Source organism: Phragmites australis, chromosome 20 (assembly GCF_958298935.1).
Source record: "Phragmites australis chromosome 20, lpPhrAust1.1, whole genome shotgun sequence".
Classification (NCBI taxonomy): domain Eukaryota; kingdom Viridiplantae; phylum Streptophyta; class Magnoliopsida; order Poales; family Poaceae; genus Phragmites; species Phragmites australis.
The window spans coordinates 2,510,830-2,535,522 of record NC_084940.1 but is presented as its reverse complement, the minus strand read 5'-3'; the positions used below and the strand labels follow the sequence as shown (position 1 = coordinate 2,535,522).

Below are 24,693 nucleotides of genomic sequence, written 5' to 3'. Positions count from 1 at the left end.
TGGCTGGGCTGGACTAAAATGGTAAATTCTTATGAATTTGTTTCAAGAGACATTTCTCATTAAAAAATTGTTTCAAGAGAATATCGTCAGGTTTGAGGTACCATTTTGAAATCATTGTTTTCTCTTTACACATGAATTGAATTGTTTTACTGTGAATTTTCGACGAAGTTACTGCATGGCAAACAAATTTTTGGAACTTTACTTGAACATATTGGTCTTGATGGAGTTTAGCCTATTTACACCCTTCTTTTTTAGAGCGGATGGAATTTCAGTATAAACTGTAGGAATCACTCCAATTTATCAATTATATGTAATCTTGTGCGGAGCCGGTGAAAAAAAGCGCTTGTCAGAGCTTTGCTGCTAAATTCGAGGGGGGATCACTCTTGAAGCACTATCAAACATGCTCTTAATAAAAAAAAAAGAATGCTCTTAATAAAAAAAACATGCTCTTAATCAAAACTGCATAAAATGAGTCATGTGCTTGCATGGAGTAAAAGCCACCGCTTTGCTTGTTAATCGAAGTTTGAGTGCATGTGAAGGCTCTTTTTGTTTAGCGATGACATGTAAAGGCTCTTTTTTTAGTCGAAAATAGATTCTATTAGACCTCAGTCTCAGCTAAATCAATGACGCATGACTGGTTACAAAATCTGAAAAATGATTCAGCTATAGACGATGATTATCTCCACCTAAATTAGCATCATACTTTGCTAAAGCATATACTACCAAATTACAATAGCGAGTGTAGTAAAATACTCTGATTTTGATAAAGTGTATCGGTATCATACTTCGCCATTCCATCGCTAAAAACCCATAAGAGAAAGATCAAAAGTAATTCCCTTCAAAGCAACAATGAGATTCAACACATCAAACTAAAAAATAGTTCTGGACATACCCTAGACTAAAAAATAATTCTGGACATATAAAGTCTCTAGTATACAATTGTTCACGAGTTTATAAATTTTAAAGTGAATTGCACAAACTCATAAATATTGTGCTATTTGTAATACAAAACTACAAGTATTATAAATAGTAACATAAAACTATAAGTATTATACAATAATTTCACACGAAATTTTATTTTAATTAGATTCATCTAAAAATAGTCTTATGTTTTTCCATAGAATTTAGTTTAAATTTTACACAGACGTTTGGGTGAGTCTAATTAAAATGGTTGCACATGTATTATAGAACATGTAAAAAAGTTCTATGATTTTTTAAGAAAGGTATGACAATTTTTTAGATGAATCTAATTAAAATCGAGATTTATATGAAATTAATACATAATACTTGTAGTTTTATATTACTATTTACAATACTTATAGTTTTATATTACAAATATTATAATATTTATAGTTTTGTACAATTCACCTTGAATTTTAACAAAATAGTGTACCGAGGGGGGAGTACACATCTTCACCCAGGCCCACCACATTCCGCACGGGGCCGTGGATCACACGAGCCTCTCGCGTAGCAGTCACGGCCCGCTCACCAGCGCCAGCCAACGCCGGCCGAACGCGCGACGAGGTCCACGATCTCACACGCACCTGCTGGTCTCTCTCTCGAAGCACACGATACGCTAGCAAACAAACACACGCGTGAACCGCAACCAGTCCGCCGCTGCAACGAGCCCTTTGCGTCGGCGCCGCCACGTCCGGACGTTCCATGCCCAGCCGCGGGCCGGACGACGCCTGCTAGTAGAAGAGCGAGTTGTACGTGGATATGGTGGCGGCGATGGAGGCGAGGCAGATGAGCAGGGACGGCAGCAGCGTGGCGTTCAGGACCGCGCCCTTGCCGAGGTACCCCGCCAGCGTGATCGTGCCGTCCGCCACCACCCGCGCCAGCGTCCCGGCCTCCGTCGACAGCAGCCCGCCGTTGTACGTGCCGCGCGACAGCCGCGACGACATCACCTGCGACAGCAGCGACAGGTTCACGCCTGCACGCGCGCATCGGCGTTCCCGGTTCAGCAGCTCGATCGGTCAGATGATGATGGAAAAGAACACGGCACGGATGCACGACGTCGCGCTGCGGCTTGCTCACCTTCAAGGACCTCGGCGGAGACGAACGTCAGCAGCGCCGAGCAGACGTACTGCGCCACGGTGTACGTGCCCGTCAGACGGAAGCTCAGCAGCACTCCCACCAGAAGCACGACCTCGGATGCCAGAAGGATTTGCCTGCAAGAACAATCCGTCAGGAAACCGCCTTCTAATTAACGTGGAAATCTGAAGATCGCAATGGATCTATACCTGTCTTCGAACATGTTGCTGATGTAGGTGCCGACGATGGCGTTGACGGGCAGGACGGTTAGCCCCAGGATCGCGAGGAACACGGCGATCGTGCTGGTGGTCCAGCCAAAGTAGTAGCTGGTTACGACACTCGACTCCGAGAGCAGAATCTCCATCGCGTATTTCAGCATGAAGTATATCAGTAACTGTACCTGGAACATGCACGAGACAGTTCTTCAGAGAAGAGCAGAGATCGCATATGTTCGATGATAAATCAGTGCATGCCATCATGTTCATACGCCGTACCTTCACTGACGGTGTGAGCAATCTATAAGCCGAAGCAAATGAAGATGCTGGCTTAAGAGATCTTACTTCACCCTGGTCATTGCCATTGGAGACCAGAAGTTGTTCAGCAAGGCCCTGCTCCAGTTCTTGCTCCAAGTATCCTGTGCAAGAAACGCACTTACGTAAATCATGGCCATGAAATGCAGAAAGATTGGGGAAATTCAGCATGCACTCAGATGTTCATTTTGTCAGAGCTTACTTGTACTGGAGCTGGTAGAGGAACCCTCATAGAAAACTTTTACACCAGGATCAAGAGCTGGCTCTTTGAATGAAATCCACAGCCAGATCAGGTATGCCAGCCAGCCAAACGCCATGACCCAGCCGGGCAAGGTGTCTTGGTTGATGGTGAAAACATGCAGCTTGAAGTTAGTCTGAAGCAGGCCGGCGAGTGCAGGACCGCAAGCCATTCCAAGAGCACTAGCACTGACGAATGCTGCAGAAGCCTGCATGCGGAGCCTAGGAGGAACACAGTCACTGATGTACCTCCTGTTGACAGCTCTTGCAGAACCCAACCTGCAAAATTAGTCAAAATTTAAAAATGATTAGAATTCATCACTTGTTTGTGTACATGCTGAGTTCAAGAAATGATCAGGAATAGCAAGGGTGCTTGCGTACCCGCACAAAAGCCGGCCGATGAGGAGGATCGCCAGGGAGTCAAGATCATAGGCCAGAGCGTACATCACATTGCCTAGAAGAAGGACGACGCTGCTGAACAGCAGCGGCCTGAAGTATGACCTGTTTGACCACGCGCTGAAATAGACTGAGGAGAAGATCTGAGCGACCGCCATGGACCCGATGATGACGCCGCACACCGTCGCGGCTGCGCCAAGGCTGGTGGCGTAGTCATCGGCGGTTGGGACGATGATGTATGTGTTGACCATGTACAGGAAGGTGTTCACCAGGTTCAGCACAAGGGAGATGAAATAGTACTTGTCTTCCTCGACGTTTTCTACTTCTGAACTTGTGGTGTCATCTTGCGCGATAAGCGCGTGCTGCCCTAAGAACCGTAGGAAGTTCGTCGAGTTCGTCAGCTTGTCAGCTGTCGTCTTTATCAGATCAATTATGGGGTCCTACAGATATCACCAGATGAAAATAATATTGTTAACCACATTAGAAGTTCACAAGGACTCTATTGCACTGACATTAGGAGGACAGGACTAAACCTTTGGAATGGCCAATGGATGCTGGTCATAGATATTCAGATAGCTTCCTTCACGCTCCTCGAGATCGCTGAGGTTGCGAGACAATGCTCCAACAACAGCCCCAATACCCTAGTTTTTCACAATTCAAGATTTTTCAAACACCTCACCTGTCTAGCAGTGAAATTAGCATGACTGAGACATTGGCCAAGTAACTCACCACATGCCTGAAAACCTGTTGAAGCTGAGAGTACGGATGGTTTGATCTGCTCTTGACATAATAATCTGTAAATTTGTAACCCAAGCGTTCATCGAATTTCTTCAGTATCTTCCGAACAGCATTGGCATTAATTTCGACAAACTTTAGAAGCTTCACAAGATCCAGGCCAACTTCCCTGTAGGCTTCTCTTAGTTCAGCAATCTCTTGTAGAAGCGGCAAATCTTGAAGTCTTGCCCTTTTCTTCCCTAAATCTTCAAGCCTTGCTGCGATCAGTCCTTGCTGTTCTATCATGAACAGCACAATCTTTTCAATCTGAGAAGGAAAACTACATGAGGTCATCATGATGGACGCACAGTATATTCATTATTATTAACCGAAAGAACTACTTACTTTGATTCTAAATATAAGTCTATTAGGACATCAACACGGTCTCCAATTTGTCACTTTGACTAATAATATCTAAAAAACTATATTATTTTAAATAGAAAGATTTATTTATTATGAAAGTATTTTTCATAATAAATCTAGTTAGATCAACTTTATATTGTCAATCTAAATGATTTTTCAGCTATTGATAGTCAAATGTAGAAATGTTTGACTTAGGACAAATTTAAATGGACTTATATTTGTGATCGGAGGTAGTATTTAGAATTGTTGGCCGGACTGTAATATACCTCATCATCAAGCAACTTTGAGAAGTCTTTCAAAACACGTCGGCGATCACGGTTGCCTTCTCTAGTCTGCTCTGTGTATTCCTTCACTCTTCCCTTCAGTAGCCTGTAGTTGAAGTAGTACCTAGAACGAAGCAGGAGATGAAGATGGCATCATTGTCTTCAGAATAAGGAGCTGACAGTTAAGCAGTTATAATCAGGATCATGAAACAACTAGTCCACAGAAGAGCATCTTAGTCGACAACGAGAATAGCACTTCAGTTTCAGTGAATTGCAATGCACGGTCTAAATGTGATCATAAGATAAAAGCAAATTAGAGAAACAGATGAGGCAAGTGTTCATACTCCCCCCATCCTGGAATTTGATCTGTTGTCAGTTTCTTGGAGAAGTTCACCATTTTTCTTCCTAGCGTATGGCCTACATAAAAAAAAACTCCAAGTAATCATACCAAGCATCAAGATCAAAAGTGAGAACATTTGTTCCATCGGCTTCATATTGAGAATTCAACCAATCAATCAAATATCAGCGATGAACAGAACGGCACAATTATCAAAATGAGGTACAGAAAAAAGAATCTCACAGAAACATGGAAAATAATCAAATAAGCACCTGGAAACTTAGTGAATGATGAGAACCAGGATGCAACAGCTGAGTAGGTCTGGGACTGTATGAATGCCTGTGGTTGTAAAACGGATGGGCCTTGTACTGATATGAACTAACTATGTATAGCTTTTGCTTTGGAGGTAGGACTTTACCAGGTTGAACGAACTGTTTGTTTATCAGGGTTGAAATTTTCGTTTGCTGAAACACGATAAAATTTAAGCTTGATATGCACAGTTGGACATTAAATGATATTTTCCCCAGAAATAAAGGCGAAGTGTACATATTCATGTTTGACTTTTGTGTTATCATTTCATTGAGGTCGCCAACAAACTTGCGCCTGGATTGGATTGTCCAAAAAATACGAAGAAAATATTTCTTTTGATTTTATTTCAGTTAAAATGCAGAAATGTGGAGGACCATGGCTATGTGTCCTATGATATTATCCATACACCTCTCTTCGATGGAGTTGACTACATAGAATAGCTTATTCTAGAACCAAAAACAAAAGTCAGCTGCTTCTTTTTTTCAGGGAGGATGATCAAAATCCATATGCAGGCAGGAGCAAGCTTAAAAAAGTTTCCCTTCCCTCTGAGGAAAAGAAATGCAGCAACCGTTGGCCAAGATTACAAAATGCAGGTAAACTCCACCGGTCGGTGATTCTTTCAGCGACCAGCTGGCTCCAAAGATTATCCGGGTTGACACGATAACTGAATAGTTCAGTACGCGCGTGCAACTGCCATTACCTGGCAGCTGAATGCTTTTCATTCGACCCTGCAAAATCCAGTGCCATTTCAGAGTATATATTCCAATCCTGCAAAAAGTCAGAACTCGAAGACAAGTTGCTAGTGCTACCACTTCCACAGCACTCTGTTCCTGCGAAACACAGGTCAATCCCGTAATGATAAGATCGTACGACGCCAAGTGAATGCTCCGGCAACCGCAGAGCACGTCGTATGAGCGCCGAGAAGTCGAGCGCCGGCGGACGGACACCGCGATCGCTTCAGTTCTTCGGCAAACAGACACCACACCACCGATTCAGTTGCTTAGCGAGCTAGCAGACGCAACGGGAGATCTTCTCGCCGTAACTGACCCGTGCCCTTTCCTTCCATCTGATCTCCATATAAATCTCTACTATAAACACGAGTTGATTCCCATGTTCAAAATTAGAGATACTATATTTGAATACAAGCAGTAACAAATTTCTTATGTCAAAATTATAAGGTAATGCCGAATACATCACAAGAATGCAAACCCAATAATTACTTATAATCTAGTTATTCATAAATACTAGTAGGTTCGAGAAGTTTGTGTTTGATGTTTTCACGTCCAATACTTATATTTTATTTTCAACGCATGAGCAATTAGTTAGTCACATGAAGAATCCAGCATAATCCTAAGCACTTGTATTCGGCTGCTGAGGTAGACAACAGATAACTTCTGAAAGAAAAAAGAAAAAAAGGGAGAGAAAAGAGAGCTTTTTTTAGATTAACCAGGGAACTTTATTGCTCAATAACCAACGGTATACAAATAAAATCTGGTGGGTTTTGAAACCACACATGTCTACCTAATCGCAACGAAGTTGCTGCTTTTGCTAAGCTATGTGCTTCACCGTTGAATTCCCTCCGTTCATGATGGAACTGTACTTTCCAAAATTGGTTTCTTCCCGTCTCAATCTCCTTTAGTACCACATTATACGGCCTAAGATTGGATTAGAAACCCCCTTGATAACTTCTTGACAGTTAGACGCAATGTGGATTCTCTGAATGTTCATATCCGCTGTCAGGGCTAGCCCTTCACTGCACATTGTTGCCTCTAGAACAGAGGGGTCTATCAGGCCTTGATATACAATTGTCGATGCTCCAAGAAAGTTGCCATTTTTATCACGACACACAACTCCTACATCTCCTATCTCCCCTGATCTTGACAAACCTCCATCAACATTGATCTTTGCCATTCCTGAACTAGAAGGTAACCAGCTCTGTCTCTGTCTATATCTCGGCCCCAAAGCGGTAACCGAGTTCTTCTTATCAGGAACCATCTCTATTTCAGACAGAAACTTATTTATGAAACTAAACGTAGAAAGAGGACTCAGGAATTCATTTTCATGGATAGTTCTCCTTCTCGCCCACCACATGGCCCACAATGTCACCAAAACCTTCACAAACTCCTTCTGCGATAATTTTTTACTTAAAGCAAACAACCATTGTTTTGGGTCAGTGCCTCCTTCAGCTGCAATTGCTTCCGTCAACTCCTTATCTAGCAGTACCCACACGCATCTGGCCATGTTGCAATCTACCAGAGCATGCCTCAACGAGTCCACCACTGCATTACATATTGCACAAGCTGGCACTACACCATATTCATGTGACACCTGACTTCATCTGTTGGCAAAAATACCCATGCAAGCCTCCAAGCGAAGACTCGTAGTTTTGACGGTACAAAAATTATCCATAACTTCTTCTAATCATTTCTAACTCTAGCAGTGTTTGACACTTTCGCTCGTCCTTCAAGCTAGTTTTCTAGTCAGCATCTTATTTCAATGAGCATTTTGTATGTCGATCGAATCGTAAATGTAGGACCGAGAATGATGACTAGAGGGGGTGAATAGGTGTCTCAACAAATTTCTTTCAAAATAGATGATCTTATCTTATTTTGTCACCTAATGCACCTCAAGAACTAAGCGCAACACAAAACACAGAAACACAGCGGAAATACAGAGCTCAACTCGAAAGATATGTCTAGAACAGAACAAAAATTCAAAGAATTCAAAAACCAAACTTGAAGATCCAATCAAATGTGGGTCTCATAGTTGGAATCGAACACTAGGTTCCACAGCAAACCAATCCATAACTCATCCCCACACAAAGTTTATAACTTGAAAAAAAGATTCAAAAAACAAAGACAAGGTCACCAGTTGAAGAAATTCTACAAGTTGATGATCTAGAAGTAAGGGAGTTCAAGACTCATGAGTATACACTCATATATGATTTTTATGTCTCTAGCAACAAGAAGAATGACTTCACGATGTGCAGAAAATTCATCCCAAAAACCAAAATAAAAATCACAATGAAACATTAAAAACTTGCAAGGGAACTAATAGAGGAAAACTAGAAGGAGGGGAATTCAAGCATATGCAAAAATATAATCTTCAGTACTCAAATAGATCAGCCCTATTTTAACTAGATTATAAATATTTTTCACTCAAAACTCTCACTTATTACACAGGCTAAACACTCGTCTTTCATCTACTCTAAAACTCTAGCACTAAGCTCTCAAATAAGTGGCACAATAGGCTCAAGTGGCTAATTCATCCTCTCCCATAGCCCTACCTCTCTATTTATAGGTCTATGAAACTTGACACTAAGTTTTCAAGTTTTTATCCAAAATACTCTTCTCTTGTAGTACACTTCTACCTACCACCGATGACACTTTAGTCTATTTTTTTCTCCATTCATCAGATGGCCACGACACCTTTGTGACTTAACTTCTCCTCGACGCAAGCTTCGTGATGGTGCCACGTACTCCTCCATTTCTCCCACGGTTTTGAGGTCAAACCGCAAAACCCTAGCACACTTCTCAAAGCATGACTAGCCGCCACTTGCTTCCACCTGAAGCAAGCGCTCCGATGATGACGTGTGCCATCTGTCTTAAGATCTTGACCGCTAGAAAGTCTCTCTTGCTCTCGATCCCTCAGGCCGCTTTGTCACTTGCACCAGTATTCACTTCATTTGACTTTGTCAACACGCCATCTTCATACCCTGTTTCATGCTTTGCTTAACTTTTATGTGTACAGCCAGGATCACCCTTAGCTTCGTCTGGCCCTACTTGATTGTTTGGCACCAAGCACCGCTTAGCCCCGATCACCCATCCGTCACCTGCACACCTTAAAACAAACAAACACATTTCTCCACACTCTAAAACATCTTCAAGTTAGCACAAAATCAAAAACTTCAACTCAGAACACATCCTGCAGAAAACATGAACACCGGATGTTCCGGTGTGTTCTGCTCCTGAACATCGGTCCATCCTGTGAGTGTAACACTATTTGTTCCAAGAAATTTTTGCTCTCTGCAAGAAAAAGTCCGGTGAAAGCTTTCGGTGATCTCATATACATCACCGGATAATCTGGTGTGTGCCAATCCACCGAACCACCCTTATGCAACCTCTCTGCAATAAAAGGTCTAATGCATTCTCCGGTGTTCACATCTTAGCACCAGACTATCTGACGTACATAATCAAACTTGGCTCCAAAAATCTGCTCTCTGTAGAAAATACTCCGATGCTCTCAAAGTCTATTACCGGACCATCCGGTATTTGCTTTCATTTCTGCTTTCACACTGAAAATGCTCTGGTGCTCACTTCATCGTAACATTGGACTATCTGGTGTGGTCAAAAAACCACACACCGGATGTTTCGGTGAGGCATAATTTTCTGGACTCTGAAATAATCTGCTCCAATTCAAACTTTGGTTAGCTATAAATAAGATCTCACACACACAAGCTCATGCCAACCAAAATTATTTCAAATTCAACATTGTCAATGACTCATCATATGCAAACCAAAGCACACTTCAACCTGGTTTCTTAGTGAAGATGCCAATCCTTTCATAGTGCCAAGCCCAAAAATCAGTCTGTGTAGTTAAACTGATCGTGATCTTCAAAATGGTATCCACATCCATGTCATACAAGTACATCCTTAATTTATTTTCATCCCATCTCCTTTCATATGCAAGTGTTAACTCTGACACTGTTTCAGGTGGCTGTATCGACTTTGGACAAACCAGTCACAGTTTAAAATCCTTGGGTAACCAGTTGTCCATCCATATGTTCGTTTGCTCTCTTGTGCCTATACGCTTCAGCAACCCCTATTGTAAAACCTCCATTCCTGCATAAACTCATCTCCAAATTTGCGAAGGCCTGTCACCAAGCTCTGCAATCAACAAATCCTTTTCCAAAAAATAAACTGCTTTGAACACCCTGGCGCTCAGTGTTTTGGGACTTTGCAGGATCCTCCATGCCTGGCTCACAAGCATGGATAAATTGAATAGCTCAATGTCCCTAAACCCTAAACTGTCCATATACTTAGGCATCACCATCGCATCCCAGGTGGCCCATGCAGTCTTCCTACTTCCTGCTTTACTTCCCCACCAAAATTTATGAATCAAAGCATTTATATGCTAGCATAACCCTCTTGGCAGCAGGAAACACACCATGGAGTAAGTCGGAATGGCCTGATCCACAGACTTTATGAGAATTTCCTTTCCCCTTGTTGACAAACATCTTCCATCCAACCCTAAACCCTCTTCCATACTCGATCTTTGAGGTACTGGAATGCACCATTCTTTTGCTTTCCCACATCTGAGGGTAACCCAAGGTACTGTTCATTTAAGCTCTCATTTTGTACATTGAGCAAAGCTTTAATTTCATTTCTCCTGTTTTCCAGAAACCCTTTACCAAAAAATATGGAGGACTTATCAAGATTCACTTTCTGCCGAGAGGCATTACAATACTCCTGTATATAGTTTTTCACCTATTTCACACCTTTCACCTTTGCCTTAAAGAAAAGGATATTGTCATCCACAAATGATAAATGGTTTACATGTGGTGCCGTTGGTGCAACCTTGACTCCAGCTACATTATCATCCGTATTTCCTAATTTCAACAAGCATGACTGCCCCTCGTCGCCAATAAAAACAAGTAAGATGATATAGGATCTCCTTGACGTATCCCTCTCGTTGGCCTGAATTCCTGTGCTGGTGCTCCATTGAAGAGCACCGAAAAGACAACTGTGGACACACACCTCATCACCGTCGCCACCCAACTTGGGGCAAAACACAACTTTAGCATTATAGCTTCCAAATATCTCCATTCTCCTCTATCATACGCCTTCATCATGTCCAATTTTAGTGCATAATGTGAATTATTCTTACTCTTCTTCTTCCTCATAAAGTGCAGACATTCATAAGCTGTAATAATGTTATCAGTAATGAGCCTTCCAGGGACAAATGCCGATTGCTCATCAAAAATCACCTCATGGAGAATCTGCTTCAGCCGGTTAGCAAGCATTTTGGATACAATCTTATATATCACATTGCACAAGCTAATCAGGCGATACTGAGCAAGAGAGTTTGGCTTTGATACCTTGGGAATTAAAACAATGAACGTCTTGTTGACCTCCTCCAAAGAGTCCTCTGCGTTGAGCAATATCAGCACTATGGTTGTCACGTCACTACCACAAATATCCCAATTTTTCTGAAAGAAGTGCGTCGGGAAGCCATATGGTCCTGGAGCTTTTGTTGGGAACAATTGAAATAACACATTTTTAATCTCAGCTTCATTGTACGGTGCAGTGAGCAGGCCATTCATTTCAGCTGTAACCTTCAAAGGCACATGTGACAATACCTCCTCAATCCCAATAGTATCCTCCAAATGATACAAGTGCTCGTAAAATACAATGGCCGCACCTTCTAACCTGTGCATCCTCACACTCAGTTCCATCTTGTACGATAAGATTACTTATTCGTTTATTCTTCCTTCTCATGCTTGCTTTTTGATGGAAAAACCGAGTGTTGCTATCACCTTCTACCAGCCACTATACATGCGATCTCTGTCTCCACAAAGTTTTTTCACGGAAGTTCAGTTCGACAATCTGCTGCTCCGCCTTCTTTTCCTCATACGATAGGCCGACACGGGCCGGATTCGCTCACAACTCAAGCAGCCGCTTACATAGCTCCCACAGTTCAGCACGCACGTTACCAAAAGACTCCTTCCCCCATGCTGATAGGGATCCCGCCATCGTTCGCATCTTTTTGCACAACTCTCTGGCTGATCGACACGTCGCCGCGTCCCATGCACGTTCCAACATATGGCAGAATCCCTCATGCTGCTCCCATGCCACTTCATACCAGAACAATTTATTCACTACTATGCGATGATTAGTTGCCTTCATATTATTCAATAGCAATATCGGGGAGTGATCCGACTTAGCTGCTAGCAAATGCTGAACGGTGGCATGCGGGAATAATGCACACCAGTCCCCCGTGGCAAGTGCCTGATCCAGTCTGACCCGACAATACTGGCTGCCAACTACTTTCTTCTCAAAGGTCCAATCAAGACCTATGTAGCCCAAATCACAGAGCTCTACCACATCTCTAAAAGCCTAAATCTGTCCTCAATCTCTCTCATTCGGGCCCATGTGTTCTTCTCTCCTGAGTACCTCATTGAAATCACCTAAACATAACCAAGGCAAGGGTGAATCGGCCTTCAGGAAAGCCATCATCTCCCAAGTTTTGTACCTTAGACTTCTATTCGCTTCTCCATACCAACATGTCAACCTCCAAGGCTCCTTCCCTACCTCCCTAACTTCCGTATCAATATGATACTTTGAGTAGTTCCACACATTTACTGTCAAAGAGTTCTTCCAATAAATGCACAGACCACCACTCCGCCCACTACTACCCACTCCAAAAGCATGATCGAACCTTAGGGTTCTTGTCAGCCCCTCCACTCGGTACTTTGCAATCTGAGTTTCAACCAGACAAAGCAACAACAGCGCACTTTCCTTCGCAAGATCGCGAATCTCTTTGACTGTCGTGAGATCGCCAATCCCGCGACAATTCCAACATAAAGTACTCATTGTGCCTGGCCCGCAGAGCCCGCCAATAGCTTCTCATTGGTTTCTTCATCATCTTCTGCTCTCTTTTTCTTCTCAAGCTGCTTTGATGGTGCAGATGAACCACCACCTAAGCCTTCCGTTCTTGGACTGCCTTTGAACTATCCTACAATGTCAAACACTTTGTTTTGAGTAAGAAAGAGTTGACTCTTATCTCGCCCATCAGCTCCTATGTCCTGAAAAAGCCTCTTCTTTCCCGATCTATCCACCTCATTCCCCATATTTGCATATTCCGACATCATCTCCGACTCCATCATATCCTCCTCCCCTTCGTACTCCTCCATCCAGCCCTGGTAAGACACTACCATCCACTACCCCCATTTAATCTTCTCTACAGGGTGTTCACCTGTTCCACACTCCTTCATCACACATGGCCCATCAGACACACACACCACAGAACTTCGACACCTTTTCATACTTCACCACATACCTCGTCTGCTCCCTCTCCTTCGTGATTATCACACAATGAGTTAGTGGCTTGTTCACGTCCAGGCTCAGATGGACCCTGACATAATTCCCAGCATCTGCATTCGGTTGTAGCAATTGCATTGTCTTCACCTCTCCAATTCGCTTTGCTAGATTTTTTTTTATCATTGGCTCGAAGAGGACACCATCTGACAGGTCATAGATGCATGACCATACCTCGAGCCTATCCATCTTCATCGTCGACGGCTTTTTGAAAGCATCGTAAGGGGTCATGAGAACTCCATAGCCCCGAAAAATCCATGGACCACCATACATCGCTTTCCCAGACAATGGAACTACACCGTAAATCGATTATCACCCAGGACACAAAAATAAATATCCTGTGCAAGAGTCCAAGCCTCTCGCATATCGCCGAAAAAGACCCTCTGATTGATCTCCTTCTTTATCAGCACCCTGACCACTGCTAACCACTTTGTGATTACTTCCACATCCACCCATATGAACTCATCTAACTCGTCATCCTGCAGATCCATAGTGTTTAAGAGCTCTGCAATCACCTCATCCTGGCTAGGGCCAGAACTCTCTCCCTCCTCCCTCACCCCTTCCAATCTTGCATCCTTCGTCTTGTCACCAATCTTAAACACTTCGCCGCCACGATCACGTCAAGCCCTAGATGAATATCAGTGCTAAGGCCGGGTAGACAGACCAGCTGACTCCGCAATCAACCTGAGGACGTAGATAAACACCCAGGAGCAAGATCAGATCAGACAAAAACCACAGGAACACTCACAACGAGAAGATCGCTGGAGAAGTTAAAATCCTAGCAGCTGCGTAGGGGAACATGAAGCGTTCCACGTAAGAGAAAAGAGAGCCGAAAAGAGGAGGGAAGGAAACGGCCAGGCCCGCATCAAGTTAACAGGAGACCCAACCCACGCAACCGCGAGGCAGCCCATTAGCCGCCGCGAGGCCCGCAGGTTGCCGAGGCCTCCGCAGTCCACACGACGTCACAACGCCAACCCAAAAGGCCAGAACCCTCCAGCTTCGCCGCCGGCCGCCGTGCCAGACGCCGCCGGCGAGAGAGAGAGAGAGGTAGAGATGGGCGTGGGGGGCAGCTTCTGGGACCTGCTGCGGCCCTACGCGCGCCACGAGGGCGCGGGGTACCTCCGCGGCCGCCGCGTCGCCGTCGACCTCTCCTTCTGGATCGTCTCCCACAGCACCGCCATCCGCGCCCGGTCGCCGCGTGCGCGGAACCCCCACCTCCGCACCACCTTCTTCCGCACCCTCTCCCTCTTCGCCAAGGTACGGTTGGTTTCCCCCCATGTCCCCTCCTGTCCTCTCCTCTCCCCTCGCCCCCATTTTTGTCTCTGATTTTTGCCCGTTTCGTGATCTCTCACAGTGTGTAGCGTCCTGTCTCGCGCTTGTGGCATTCTGCAATCTGCAGTTGCTGCTTTGCGCTCGTCAAGATTTAATCTTTTCCGAATTTAATCAAGATTTAATCTTGTACTCCAGATGGGTGCTTTCCCTGTGTTCGTGGTGGATGGGGAGCCGTCGCCGCTCAAGTCGCAGGCGAGGGCCGCGCGCTTCTTCCGAGGCTCCGGGGTGGATCCGGCCGCACTGCCGAGCACGGATGCGGAGGCGGAGTCCAGTGCTGCCGCGGCGCCAGTGAAAGGGAGGAACGCTGTGTTCACGCGATACGTGGAGGAGTGCGTGGTGAGTTCCCTTATTTTGGCAATGTTGTGATCCTTTGTGCAATCTTAACCCTCCTCATCCTCACCCAACACCACAACCTCTACCCTCATTTCTGGCTTCTTGCTCGATATATCGGAAATCTTACCAGTTACCGCAAGTCTCTTCCATTTGACCAAGTAATAAGCGTGGCCATGCCATATCTTAATCCGTGGAATTGAATGGAATGCATATTGGTCATAAAGAAGCAATGGTTTAAATGGAGATGGTGCCAGCTCACGTACATATATGCCTTGTCTGTAATGTTGTTTAATTTTCTGTAATTTCAAGGAACTGCTTGAATATCTTGGAATGCCTGTATTGCGGGCAAATGGTGAAGCTGAAGCCCTTTGCGCTCAGTTGAATAACGAAGGTCATGTAGATGCTTGCATCACTGCAGACAGTGATGCTTTCCTATTTGGAGCTAAGACTGTCATAAAGGTCCTCAGATCAAATTCTAAGGTAAGCACTCTAGTGTAGATCTGTGACCACGGCAATGGTTTTGCTTCATTTTCGATGTGCAGTGGTAACATGATCATGAACTTAAATGCAGGAACCTTTCGAGTGCTACAACATAGCAGACATTGAATCTGGTCTTGGATTGAAGAGGAAACAAATGGTAGCCATGGCGCTTCTTATTGGTAGTGACCATGATTTGCATGGGGTGCCTGGTTTTGGTCTTGAGACTGCACTTCGGTTTGTGCAGTTATTCGACGAAGATGACATTTTAGATAAGTATGTATCATACGTTGTCTTGCATGTTTTTTTGGCAGAATGATCTCCCCAGTATTGCATTTATGAAGCTAGGCATCTTAATTTTTTTTACCTTCTCCAGGTTATATGAAATTGGTAGAGGGTTTTATCCATTCCCAGAAGGATTTGACAAGCTACATATTGATGATCTTCCATCACCGTCCATGAAAAGTACAATTGTGAGATCGCTGCACTGCTCACATTGTGGTCACCCGGGTAGCAAGAAAAGTCATAGCAAGGATGGGTGTAATTATTGCTTGGTGGAAGCATTAGAGAATTGCATGGAAAAACCAGCTGGATTCAAATGTGAATGTCCTAGTTGTGACAAGGTAGTCTCACTTATTCTTTGTAATCCTTTTTTGTAAACCCTGTGAACTACTGAGCTTTCTTGATATTTATTTCAGATGTATGCTCTTGTTCTTGTACAGACAGGCTTTTATGTTCATTTGATTATCTAAATCTTGTTGATTCTGATGCCTTTGTTCGTAAGATATTATGTGTTTAACCTGTTCTTACCCTTGAATGGTTTATGGTGAATAATTATCTCCGTATGAACAGTTACTTTGTTATGAATGTTAGGCACGGAATCTAAAGGAACAGACAAGACATGAAAATTGGCAAATCAAGGTCTGCAAAAGAATAGCTGCTGAGACAAATTTTCCAAATGAGGAGATCATTAAAATGTATCTATGTGATAACAATTTGGATAAAGGTAAAGACAGTATGGCCCAAAGCATTAGAAAAAGAAATCTGCTTATCTACGTGCCTGTTTTGTTGTAGTTTTTTCTTTGGTCAAAGTTCCTAATAGTTCACCCTTATTCTAACCGAAATTTATCATCCTGTTTGCAGAAAATGGTGATCCCTTGCTTAGTTGGAATAAGCCTGATGTTGAAGCTTTGGTCGACTTCTTAACTTATAAGCAGAACTGGGAGCCATCTTATGTGCGACAAAGGATACTTCCTATGTTATCGACCATATATTTATATGAGGTGGCGTCATCTCCATCTAGACCACTGCTTCTTTATGATCAATATGAATTCGATTCAATTCAACGGATTAAAATAAGGCACGGTCACCCTTATTACTTGGTGAAATGGAAGAGAGCTACTCATAGTATGATATCTAATAGCAAGAAGTCAAAAATAGATGGAGAGATGAGTAGCGAGGTAGTGGTATTGGATGAGGATGACGAGCAGGAGACTACAGTGATTTGTGAATCTCCTGAAGATGAGCCAGATGTTCCACAAGTGCGTACTGATGATGGCTCTCCTGAGTTGTTAGATGAGCCAGATGTTCCACAAGTGCTTATTGATGATGGCTGCTCCTTTCTATTGACTGATGAAGACATTCAACTTGTCAGCGCCGCATTCCCTAAGGAAACAGAAAGGTTTCAGGAAGAGCAGGTGGGCCTAGGTTGCTTTGAACTATGAAAATTTAAAATATGAATGATACTTGCGGGGCACTTTTAAACTTTAGTTCCAGTTTTTTTTTTTCTATTCTTGTTACGTGTCTGCATTTAGCTTATCCTAGTACATAGGCCCAAGTTTCAGCTACATTTTTGTACATGTAATTTTGTAGGTGTTTAGACTTTACCAAAGAAACTACCTTGTGGTCGAATTTATTCCTGAGCATGCAACGCTTATTTCTTACTGTTCAAGAAACATCTGAAACTATGATTTTGTTGACTGCAGCTAACACATCCGCTTATTTGTTGCAGAGGCTGAAAGAAGCAAAATCAAGAGCACGAAAATCCAAATCGAGCTTAGCAAATAGTGTATTCGAAACACCTAAAAGTCCAAGACCTAGTGGAGTTCAGCTTAGCATCAAAGAGTTCTACCGCTCAACGAAAGGGCCGAGCATTGAATCTGGGAAGAAGCCGGTTGCAGAAGGTGACACAGTGAAGGTTGGCTCAAGAAAATTCTCAGATAGGGACCTCAACAAGAGCCTGCCCAAGTCTGTTCGACGACGCCTCCCTTTCGATTGACAGAACGTCTCCCTTTGGTCGTCCTCACAACCTTGTTGCCACTGTTGTACATGATCCAGCGAATGTCTTAATCTTTTGGCCCATGTGTGTAGATTATGCGGCTTTTTTTGTACAGGGAACAATAATCATCTTTATCTGAGGAAATGAAACAGATTTGTTCAAATTTATTATTTGGACCTTGTGTCTTCTGTAAATATTACTGCTGCTTCTGGGTACATCTAGAGTTTTATGTCTCCCTTGCCTGACCACATTGTAAGAAAATAACTCTACACCTTTTTGTTTATTATTATTTGCTAGGTGAATAAAAGAATCTTCAGGTACATGTCCAAAAATTCCGAGGAAGAGAAAGGCTCTGAAACTGTGAACTGAGTCACGTAGTTGCATTCATGCGTTGATACTCTCGGCGCTTCTCCTTGCCATGGACTTCACTTTATGCGTAGCACGGACGAATTAAAGCTAGAAATGAAATATTAATCCTTAATATAATGTCTTTTTTTTACCCAAGGGCAAACTCTTGACTTCTAATGGTTATTGGCCCGCGTATCCGTAATACGACCTCTTCTTCTCTGACTTGTGATGTGACCGGCCCAATGTCAACCTGAATCCTGAAGGGAACAGACCGTACCACTGTATAAGTACTGTAGCAGAATCCAGACTGCAAAAGAGCACAAATATTACCTTTTCAGCAAGTCTTTCTACACGTGCGAACAGTGGTTGAAGCTAAACAGGCAGCGGTATCGGAAGCCCAGAATTCTAACTATCTTCAAGATTTTCCTTTCTGGTTCAGATTCCCTTCACGACTGAATTTTTATTCTCTTCAGCGCTCTAACGATTTTTTTTCATGATTCCTGTCACAAAGATATTCATAAGGTCATAACCTTCAGGACGAAATTCTCTCTCCTTTCCCTTCGCGATTCTTCTCAAAGTGAAGCTGTTGAAGATAAAAGCAAATAAAGGGAATGAAAATGGGGAAGTGAATCGGGAAGAAAATAAAATGAAGAAAATATGGTTGAAGATTATCTCACAAGAACTACTTTTCTTTTAGAGGGTATAATAAGGACGCACATAACACACGCATCTCCCACTCACACCACACGTGCACACACGTGTGCACATCTAAAGATGGCCAAATGAGCCGTGCTTACTGTAGGCACGGAACTGTAGGCACGGCCCGGCCCGAGCCGAGATGGGCCGGGCCGGCACGGCATGAGGCCACGGGCCGTGCCTGGGCCGAGCGCGCGGCACGGCCCGGCCGAGTCGGGCCGGCACGGGCACGGCCCGACCCACGGGCGGCACGGCCGGGCCGGGCCGGCACGGCACGCGGCGGCCCATCAGGGCACGGCCGGCCCGACACGGCACGGCCCACCGTGCCGGCTCGGCACGCGGCGGCCCACAGCACGGCCGGGCCGGCACGGCACGGCACGGCCCACTGCGGGGGGCACGGCCCGGCCGGCACGTGGGGCACGATGGGCCGGCGGGGGCACGCGGGTTAACGGGTTAAACGGGCCGGCCTGTTAACCCGATATTTTTGAATTTTATAGCCGTTTTGTGACCGTTTGAGCTCCAAAAAATTCAAAATTTTTTTGCAAAAATCACCATTTTTCACCTATAAATAGAGGAGCACCTTGCCCTTCCATTCCACACCAGCAACACCATTTTCTCTCTTGTTTCCTCCTCTCATTCTTGTCTCAAAGTTCATGAGAATTAGCGATAATTTGGCAAAATTAGTTTGAATTGTTGCAAAAAAATCCGAGCAATTCCAAAATCGTCATCCTGCTGATTTGCTATCTTGAAGTTGAAGAAATCTTGGTGATTTTTTTGCATCGTTGTTGAGTCTTATTTTATTATTAGTTTTATTATTTGATTATTTCTAACTCTGAATATTTGCAATTTTTGTAGTGTCATTCGACATTGATCATGGATGCCGATGATCATGATACATCCATAGATCATGATTTTTTTCTCCAAGGACTCACAGGGGACTACGGCCCCTTTGATACTAGTGCTGCAGGTGATGATGGACCCGACGGTGAACCTCCGGTTGGTTCACATCCAGATCCAGGTGATGCAGCAGGAGTGCCATCGTCAGGCTCTATAAGTGCGCACACATTAGCAAGCAGCGGGTCTAAAAGATCAAGAGCCGGTACTTCCGAAGTTTGGCAAGACTTTGAAAGGATCTACAAAGAGGAAGATGAGGTAAGTGTCAGGTATGCTAAGTGTTATATTTGTAAAAATAAATTATCTGCAAAGCCCTCGGGTGGAACGGGGCACTTAAAGAGGCACGCCATAAGTTGCAAGCGAAAGAGTGGAGTAGCCATGAAGCAGACGGTGTTGCAGTACAACCCCGACGGCTCTGTTCATCATTGGGAGTACGACTCTGCCAATGCTCGAAAAGAGCTATGTCGCTTCATTGCAAGAGCGGATCTACCACTAAATATCGGTGAGTCTGCTGCATTTGAAGATTACATTAAGCAAGCTCATAATCCTAGGTTCACGCATGTTTCTAGACAGACAACTAGTAGAGATATGGTAAAATACTACAATACGTGTCGTAGCAAACTTAAAGAAATGTTGCAAACATGTACATTTTCAGTTGCTTTGACCTCGGACATATGGGCAGGTAGGGCTAGAGAGGATTATCTTAGTGTGGTTGCTCATTTTGTTAATAATGATTGGGAATTAGAAAAGAGAATAATAGGTTTTTGCTTGATTGACAACGCACATACCGGTGAAAATATTGCTGAAAAAATATCTCAAGTAGTTGCAGACTTTGGCCTCACGAATAAAATATTTTCTATCACTTTAGATAATGCCGGTGCAAATTCTAGAGCAATGGATATTCTTACTCCGTTGTTTAGTACTTATGCTGAATCTTTCTTGTTACATCAACGTTGTGCTTGTCATATTATCAATCTTATAGTAAAATCCGGTTTGAAGAGGTTATCGCGATACTTAGAAGATTATCGTACTGCAATATCTTTTGTGAACTCCTCTAACCAACGAATTGCAGCATATAAACAGTATTGTGTTGCAATGGGTGTGCATCCACGTAAGTTTGCTCTGGACATGCCGGTGAGATGGAACTCTACTTTCTTGATGCTTAAAAATATTATACCATATAAGAGCACATTTGGTGTGTTTATTCATACACATTACCATCAGCATGGGGGTCAAACTTTACTCACGGAAGCGCATTGGTATGTTGCTGAAAGGATATTGGAGTTTCTTGAATTTTTTTATGATTCAACTGTGAGTTTATCAGGAGTTTATTATCCAACATCTTGTTTAGTAGTGCATAATATTGTTGAAATTGCTACTCATTTAAACAACTATGAAAATGATAATCTTTTAAGAGATTGTGTAGTTCCTATGAAATCTAAATTTTTAAAGTATTGGAAAGAAATTCCTTTGTTATACGCTTTTGCCTTTATTTTAGATCCTAGAGCTAAAATTGCAGCTTTCTGTAGAGTTCTCGCAATTCTAGGTGATGCTCTTGGCCATGATTATTCTAATTATTATACTAATGTTCGTTCTAAGTTATTCGAAGTTTATAGTAAATATGAAACAAAGTATGGCGGAGTTCGCCTGCAACGACCTCCACTAGCACCCACAACAAGTAAGAAGACGACAACGTGGGGGAAAATATTTGGTGCAGGTTCTTCATCAAGAAGTTCAGACTCTTCGTCACGATCGTCTACGGGCACCGGAATTCCAATATCCGGAGGGGAGCTAACTACCTCCATCGACAGTGACGTTATCAGCCACGAACAAGAAAACTTCAACATACTGCAATGGTGGCATGAGCACAAGACGAATTATCCAGTCCTTTCACTGTTAGCGCGAGATTTGTTAACGGTTCCTGTATCTACAGTTTCTTCTGAGGCTGCCTTCAGTCTTACAGGAAGGATAATCGAAGAGAGAAGAACAAATCTGTCAAGTGAGATGGTTGAAATACTCACCATAGTAAAGGATTGGGAACAAGCTGAAGCACGAATGCAATACACTGCAGAAAATGCTGAGCTTGAAGAATCATTCCAAAATTTGTATCTAGATGCTGATGAGAACGTGTAATTTTAAATTTTCTGAGCTAGGTTGTACTCTTTTTTCCTTTGCTAGAAAGATTTTTAATGAGGCAACCTATCAATAAAGCTCATTTTTAGAATTAATCATGTGCCCCTATTATTTCTAAGTTTTTTTTATTCATGTTTTTTGTTTATTTTTTTAAAATACCCCACGCGGCCCCACCCCCACCTACCTCTCCTCTCATCGTGGACTATAAATACCATCTACTCCATCTCAAACTCCATGTATTCTCATTGCCCACCCTGCCCACCCATCTCTCTTTTCCTATTTGCTAGCCAAGTAGCCAGTATTCACTTCACATCAAGAAACTAATTCCATATTTCAATTCATGGATCAAGACGCCGAGAACTCAGGTGTATGGTCCCAAGTGTGGCAACATTTTGAAAAGGTCTTCAAAAAAATTAACGGGGAACAGGTAAGATTTGCTAAGTGTAATATATGCAGTATAGAAATAGGTGCCAGATCTTCACATGGAACGGGACCCTTGAGGAAGCATATTAAAAATTGCAAGCAAAATTCTGGGGTTTCTAATGAAATCATGTAATTTTCGGAGCATAATCATTGGTTGTACTCTTTTTTCCTTCTAGTAGAAAGGTTTTTAACGAGGCAACCAATCAATAAAGATATTATGTATTTATTTTCCATATTTTTTTATTTTTTTTGGATTTTTTTAGCTATTATTTTTGATTTTTTCCTATTTTTTTGAGTGCTAACGGGCCCAACGTGCCTCCACCGTGCCGGCCGGGCCCATCGTGCCTTCCCGTGCCGACCTGGCCCGTCGTGCCTCCACCGTGCCGGTCGGACCCGTCGTGCCAAACGGGCCTATCGTGCCTCCACCGTGCCGAACGGGCCCATCGTGCCGAACGGGCCGTGGGCCGGCCCGACACGGCACGGTGACAGTTGGGCCGTGCCGTGGGCCGACGGCTCGGCACGCGGGCCGGCACGGCACGGCCCGTAACAGTAAATGGGCCAATCGGGCCGTGCCGATTTCGGGCCCGTGCCGGGCCGGCCCGATTGGCCCATTTGGCCATCTTTATGCACATCTATACACACGCTATGGAAGGGATTGAGAGGCACGGGAACTTCAGTGCACGAGAACGTGTGGTACCACCGAACACGCACACGTATGTGTAAACTAGTCTAACTCAGACTAATCACAGGTGCTACTAGAAAAATACCCTGTGCGACACCCGACAAGAACTGCTTTTCTATCTACACGTTGAGTCACTGGTGCTCCTGCGAGATGTTTTTCTAGATGTGAAACAGGAACGGCGACCAGGCATAGGTTAGGGATTAAAATTTTGCCGAAATTTTGGTAAAATTTTACGAATCTTGAGAATTTTGGAGGAGAACGAAATATCTAATTTTGATTTTATTTACTGGTACGTGGGACCTATAGAGCATGGATGAAAAATAACCAAAATTTCGGTAAAATTTGATAAATTTTGGTTTTTTTGCGGTAAACGAAAAAATTTATAAAATGAAATTGAAATCCTTAGCACAGGGGACCACGACAAGAACGACCTTTTCGGGGTAGGCTGTTTGGTCGCTGTTACCCATTGAAGCAGGCAGGCCAGTGGCCGACAGAGAGAGCGTTGGATTCGCTCGCCGTGCTGGGGCCGATGGAATCGAGGCAACTTGTGAAGCGCGAGCGCGGCGGCGTGAGCTTCTTCCTCCCTACAAAGCCCGGGACGTGCTGTCGACGGGACGTACATCCGCTCCACCACATGGATTTTTCTCCACTCTGAACTTGGCCTGTGCCCAGTGATCAGTTAACAAGAGTTAGAGCTCAACAAAGTGTGGACAGATTATCAGTGAAAGTTTTACTGTTTCGGTAATCGCCACATCTCAAATTAAAAAGGGTTTGACTTCGATCGGTTGAGCATCCATGCGTCTGGGCTTGTAGGCCGGGCATGATCTGACCTGACCGGCCTGATGTCAACCTGCAGGGTACAGTAGATGACCACAAATCCCAGACTGCAAAAGAGGACAAATGTCACCTTTTAGCGTTCAGTTTTTGTCAAATGTTAACCTCATGGTCGCCAAGATTGTGTGCGCCACTGGCCAACTGCTCTCAGAATGTACTGAGCTGACCGGCGTGATGTCAACCTGAAGGTAAGTGGACCATGATTGGCTAATCTCACCTTTTCAGCAAGTAAGCCTCTATCCAGCTTTCAGCCTTATCATTTGCTATGACAGACAATTGCAAAGTGGTATTACTAGTGCTCATCAATACAGTGGCGGATGGATCATTATGGCGAGATATGGTAGGCGCCATACCTCGATTTCGGCCCACCCTATAAGCCCATCTCCTCATATGGATATGACCTTCAGTAATCCAATATTGATTCAGTGAGGATTTAGCAAGATAAGACCACAATACAAGCATCGTGTATTGATTCAGCAAGGCTGCCGAGGCGAGTATCAAATCCGTGACGATTCATCTTCTTGACTGCCTTTGATCTTGCACACAGTGTGTGAATGGCGGTGCTCGGCGCGACTGGATTCAGGATTTCAGCACTGCTTTCTTTCGTACTTTCACAACTGGGTGCTGCCACTAGCCTGAAATAGCCTCTCTCTCTATACACGAGCTACTAGCTCTGTACTCGATGTTGACATATGTCGTTGACCACTTCCACTCTGATAGATACTAAATGGAAAAGAGGCTCGACGAGCCTGATGTCAACGTGAAGCGAGTACAGTAGACTAGAGATTTCGGGCTGGAAAAGGCGACAAAGATCGCCTTTTCAGCAATTAATCAGTTTGGTCGATCTTGCCCTCCGCTGTGACCTGTGTGTACACGCTGTGACGGCGTGACGCTATCCGTATGTATGTGTACACTGTTGTTCTG

The 24,693-nt window shown here is 43.8% G+C and overlaps 2 protein-coding genes across 3 annotated transcripts; one reads left to right on the top strand and one right to left on the bottom strand.

Moving 5' to 3' along the window:
• Window positions 1-1,369: 1,369 nt before the first annotated feature.
• On the bottom strand, window positions 1,370-4,994 carry LOC133902042 (SPX domain-containing membrane protein OsI_32082-like). Of its 2 annotated transcripts, none has more exons than XM_062343616.1 (10): window positions 4,942-4,994; window positions 4,601-4,721; window positions 3,927-4,238; window positions 3,731-3,838; window positions 3,183-3,637; window positions 2,767-3,080; window positions 2,529-2,668; window positions 2,244-2,434; window positions 2,038-2,171; window positions 1,370-1,933 (listed from the first exon to the last, which is right to left on the bottom strand). In XM_062343616.1, exons 1-10 carry the CDS (start codon window positions 4,992-4,994, stop codon window positions 1,692-1,694), a joined length of 2,070 nt encoding a protein of 689 aa, XP_062199600.1. In that variant the 3' UTR covers window positions 1,370-1,691. The 2 variants fall into 2 exon arrangements, with proteins under 2 accessions (XP_062199600.1, XP_062199601.1); XM_062343617.1 differs by having other exon boundaries at window positions 2,773-3,080.
• A 9,250-nt stretch (window positions 4,995-14,244) lies between these two features.
• LOC133902166 (flap endonuclease GEN-like 1) lies at window positions 14,245-17,929 on the top strand. Its single transcript, XM_062343765.1, has 8 exons — window positions 14,245-14,596; window positions 14,807-15,007; window positions 15,314-15,484; window positions 15,576-15,757; window positions 15,858-16,104; window positions 16,355-16,487; window positions 16,625-17,178; window positions 17,493-17,929. Exons 1-8 carry the CDS (start codon window positions 14,393-14,395, stop codon window positions 17,757-17,759), a joined length of 1,959 nt encoding a protein of 652 aa, XP_062199749.1. The 5' UTR covers window positions 14,245-14,392; the 3' UTR covers window positions 17,760-17,929.
• Window positions 17,930-24,693: the final 6,764 nt, after the last annotated feature.